This window comes from Gavialis gangeticus, unplaced genomic scaffold (assembly GCF_001723915.1).
Source record: "Gavialis gangeticus isolate Ggan-Ray unplaced genomic scaffold, GavGan_comp1, whole genome shotgun sequence".
In the NCBI taxonomy this organism is placed as follows: Eukaryota; Metazoa; Chordata; order Crocodylia; family Gavialidae; genus Gavialis; species Gavialis gangeticus.
The window spans coordinates 57,229,529-57,233,547 of NW_017729029.1; the positions used below are offsets into that span (position 1 = coordinate 57,229,529).

The window sequence follows — 4,019 nt, forward strand, 5'->3', positions numbered from 1 at the left end:
CCCCCCCCCCCCCAGGGTCCCCATTTGAAAAAAATAAGACACGCTGCAACAGTTGTAAACTGCCCTGAAATCCCTAACTTCTGAGCTACTGCAATTACTCCTAATCATCAAAAATGAAACCCCCAATTCTGGAGTTTGTATCCAGGTAAAGCTCCCCCTGATTATGCTACAAATGGCTTTAAAAACATGCCCAGTGGTAGCAAACATTACAGCTTTGACATCCTAATAGAGGGGGCAAAGAGAAGCCCACACAGAGACATACCTCCCAGAGAGGAACAATAAAAAACGGCATTTTTCTGGGCTCCTCCAAATCCTTGTGGAAGTTGCTTTGGCAAAGGGGATAGACATAAGAATCACCTTTGCACTGTCCATGCATGCTACTTGGGAACAGGCTCATTTAAACTACTGTCAATCTCTGTATTTCCCGCATTAAAGCTAATGTTTTTGTCATATTTGTAATCTGAGCTTGTGTACTTAGATCGATCACACACACACACACACACACACACACACACACTGTGGGCCTAAATTTGCTTTCTTTTGGACTCAAAACTCTAACTGAGATCAAGGGAAGCTTTAGATGTCTAAGGAATGCAAGACCAGGTCCCTATTTGCCTTATAAATGTTTATTAAATATATCTTTAGGAAAGGCAAACTTAAAAAACTACAGTGAAGGAGAAGCATGACTTCAGAACATATGAACACACATACAATAATGTCTTTTTCTAGTATATACATATTAGGTAGGTAGCTTATTGTATGTATGTACAGAACTTTTTCTATATGCCACTGGACACAGCTATGTGGTGTACAAGTTGTATATAATATACTGATGGGCCAGTTATACTTTCCTTATTCATGCAAAAGAACTACTTGCATGAGTAAGACATGCAATAACATACAATTTCAAATACTTAATACTGTTAATATAATTATGTATGCGTATATAAGAGTTGCGGGTACCCACACACACAAATCCCACTGTGCACATTTATGCATAATAATGAACCAATTACTCCGCGTGTGTGTGTGTAAAAAATGTGTGTGTATGCATACACATGTATTTGTGTGTGCATATAGGCATGTACAAATACATACATGCACAGTATATTATCTATAATATACTGAGTTTCTCTAGATAGTGACTGCTTAGAAACAAGCACAATCATAAGAGTAAAACATGTTTTAGGATCCAATGAGCCAAGAACATTAGATTTCCTTTAAAACAATAATTTTCACTGTAAGAAACCAAGTGAATGACATTTGGAGAACAAGCAGCAATATACAAATATTTCATACAAAAGCAGAGGCACAAGTGCTTTGCTCTTTGTGACACACATCACAAAATGTATGTAAGACTATAGTCAGATAAGAATAAGTTATTAAACATATGTTAAAACTCAATACCTGTAATGTGCTTAGTATCTGAACTACACCCACATATGCAGTTGTAACAGCTTCTATTAAATTAATGATATTACCCACACCATAAATTAAGCAAATTGTATGCAAATACTATTTGAGTAATAATACAGTGCTTATCAGTTGTCTGGAAAATAAATTAGTGTAGCAGAGTAAAGATAGTGTGCAGAAGCATAATATTTAATTGAGCCCTAATTTTATTGTGATTATTACTTTTAAATAACAACAGCATGGTTATTAAAAGCTGTAAGGCAAAGGTTTATGCAGAGCTGATAAAACACATCAGGAAATCCAAAACGGCCTCTTACAGATGAATATTGATACAGTGTAATTTATTGTTCCAAGGATTTCCTCTAAATTGCTATAAAATAGGCCCTGACAGGTATTTGGGTTCTGATTATCTTGGATTTGCAACCAGAGCTGCTACAGTATGTTTGGCAAAATGATAGTTATTAACTAAATACATGATCTTCTTGCACAGGCATTGCTTAAATTATCAGCAAAGTAAAGTGAAGCCTTCTGCAAAATAAGCAGTGCACATGCACACTTTTATATAATCTGGGTGGCATTTAGAGATTAGGACTGACAAAACACACAGGATCTGATTCTTTTTTCCTTGTTGGCCAACCGCGCAGACATTTAAGACCCCGTCATCAATAGCCGAAGTCCTCCACACATGGAAAAAAAAAAAAAAAATCACCACCAATTGCTAGCCGAAGTACAATGAAAGATGAACTGCACCAGAACAAGCAAACACCGCTTTATTACCAGCCCATGCCAAGCCACACAAGTTCAAGACCTGCCCCCAGACCAACTTTCTGCTACTCCCCCCGCTTTGCAAAATGCCTCAGCATCTCCCCCTCTTTTTTTTGGCAACAAGTTCACAATATTTCAGCCACATCTACCACCCTGTCCTTCCCAGGTGTCTACTCACTTGCAAAGCCATAAAACCCTCAAGTCCTACTTTCTGCTCCCCCCACCCCCAAGTGTCAGATCTGGTGCGATAAGATCCTGGCGACTTGATCTTTCCACTTCCAAGCCTAACTTCAGTGAGGCTTTCCCTTGTCTAGAACAGCAAAACACCACCCCGACACCCCCACCAAGGCTTGAAACTTGAAGCCTTCATTTGAACCATGCAACGAGCAACAGAGGTTTGGAAACATCTTCCAACATGCAGCTTGACACATAGCAGACCCCCCCCCTCCCCCCATGACAAGCAGTGCCCAGATCATCCTTGCAGCCCCGATCCTGGGGAAACGCCGCTCTGGATGGTGGCTACACCCCCCCTTTCCAAAGCGGTGCACCCCGCGCCCGCCTCTCCAACTTTCCCCCCGCATCGCAGGCTCCCTGCCCGGCAGAGCGGTGCGGGAACCAGCCCCGGCGCGGAGCCAGCGGCCGTGCCCGGCGATGCCTCGCGGGGGGAAACTCGCAGCAAGCGGAGAAAGTCCATGCCCAGGATGGACACGCGTGACACATCCCCCCCCAAAAAAGCGGGGTTTCCAGACAGAGGAGCGGGGAACAAAGGGGGAGAGGAAAGAAGATGGAAGAACCAAAAAAAAAAAATTAAAATTAAAATTAAAACCTACCACTGCTGCTCCAAGTCCCAGTCCCTGAAAAAGTCGAATAGATCCATACCGATGAGACTCAAAGAAGGGGTGCCCCCGCCCTCCCCAGCCCGGCTAGAAGTGCAGGGATTGCATTAGGTGACTTGCCCCCCCTGCCCCGAGCCGGGCTGGAGGCGCCCGCAGCGGGAGGGAGGGAGAAGCCGCCGCCGCCGCCGCCAGCAGCCGAGCTGGCTGCCTGGCTGGGAGAGGCAGGCACGGCAGCAACAGCGGCAGCATCACACACGGCACGAGGGGAGGAGCCTGGGCAGCCAGAAGCCACGACATGGAGCCAGCACATGATCATCTCCAGGATCTGGCAGAGCCGCCCCACGCCGGTCCCGACAGCCCCCGGGCTCCTCCTGTGGTGAAACCCGCCGCGCCAGGAGGGGCGCTTGGGGCCTGTTTGCTCGGCTCTCCCTCAGGAAGGCGTTTTCCCGCACCCCGCTCCGGGAAGTTTTGTGACAGAAAGGGGGTGCAAATTGGGCTTCATCAAGCGAGGCCGGGCGAGGGAAACGCTGCGGCTACAGAGGCCCGGGAAGGCCGCACGCCTCGCGTGAGGAGAGACCTGCCCGACCTCCCGCTCTGCTGCTGCACTGGGAAGGTCTTGGCTTTCAGCCCACTTCATGGATGATCTTGTGTGGTTTAATGTCTGTGAAATGGGAGACTTGGCCCTGGGGCCTTAGGGCTGAGGGCAAGCAAAACTCGGGGGCATCCACACCCCAAGCCTCCAGGCTTGGGCCTGACAAGTGGGATGCCTGCCAGAGGTTTTGGGAACATCTGAAGCCCCAGATGGGGGTGGGAGAAGGGCCACTTATGGTTCTGGACTCTTGGATTTGGGATTAGTTTTGGCTAATTTGGCCTGGGATACATAAAGTTAAAAAAAAAAAAAGTGAAGAGGTAAGTGACCATTTCCTGCAGCAGACGACAGAGGCTGTGAGAGGTTGAACCAGCAGTGCAACCAGGATGGCAAAAAGCCTGGCATATCTGGACCTA

General features: G+C 46.5%; 1 protein-coding gene across 3 annotated transcripts in view; it reads right to left on the reverse strand.

Annotated features, from left to right (window-relative positions):
* Positions 1–4,019, reverse strand: part of AFF2 (AF4/FMR2 family member 2) — a 635,691-nt gene that overhangs the window by 454,942 nt on the left and 176,730 nt on the right. For 2 of the 3 annotated variants that reach the window (XM_019521658.1, XM_019521657.1), the window contains exon 1: positions 3,009–3,189. The exons of the other annotated variant lie outside the window; for it this stretch is intronic. In XM_019521658.1, the coding sequence (XP_019377203.1) occupies positions 3,009–3,055 (47 nt within the window). In that variant the 5' untranslated portion in view covers positions 3,056–3,189. Of the gene's footprint in view, positions 1–3,008; positions 3,190–4,019 lie in introns of those variants that run through there. 3 annotated transcript variants of the gene reach the window in all.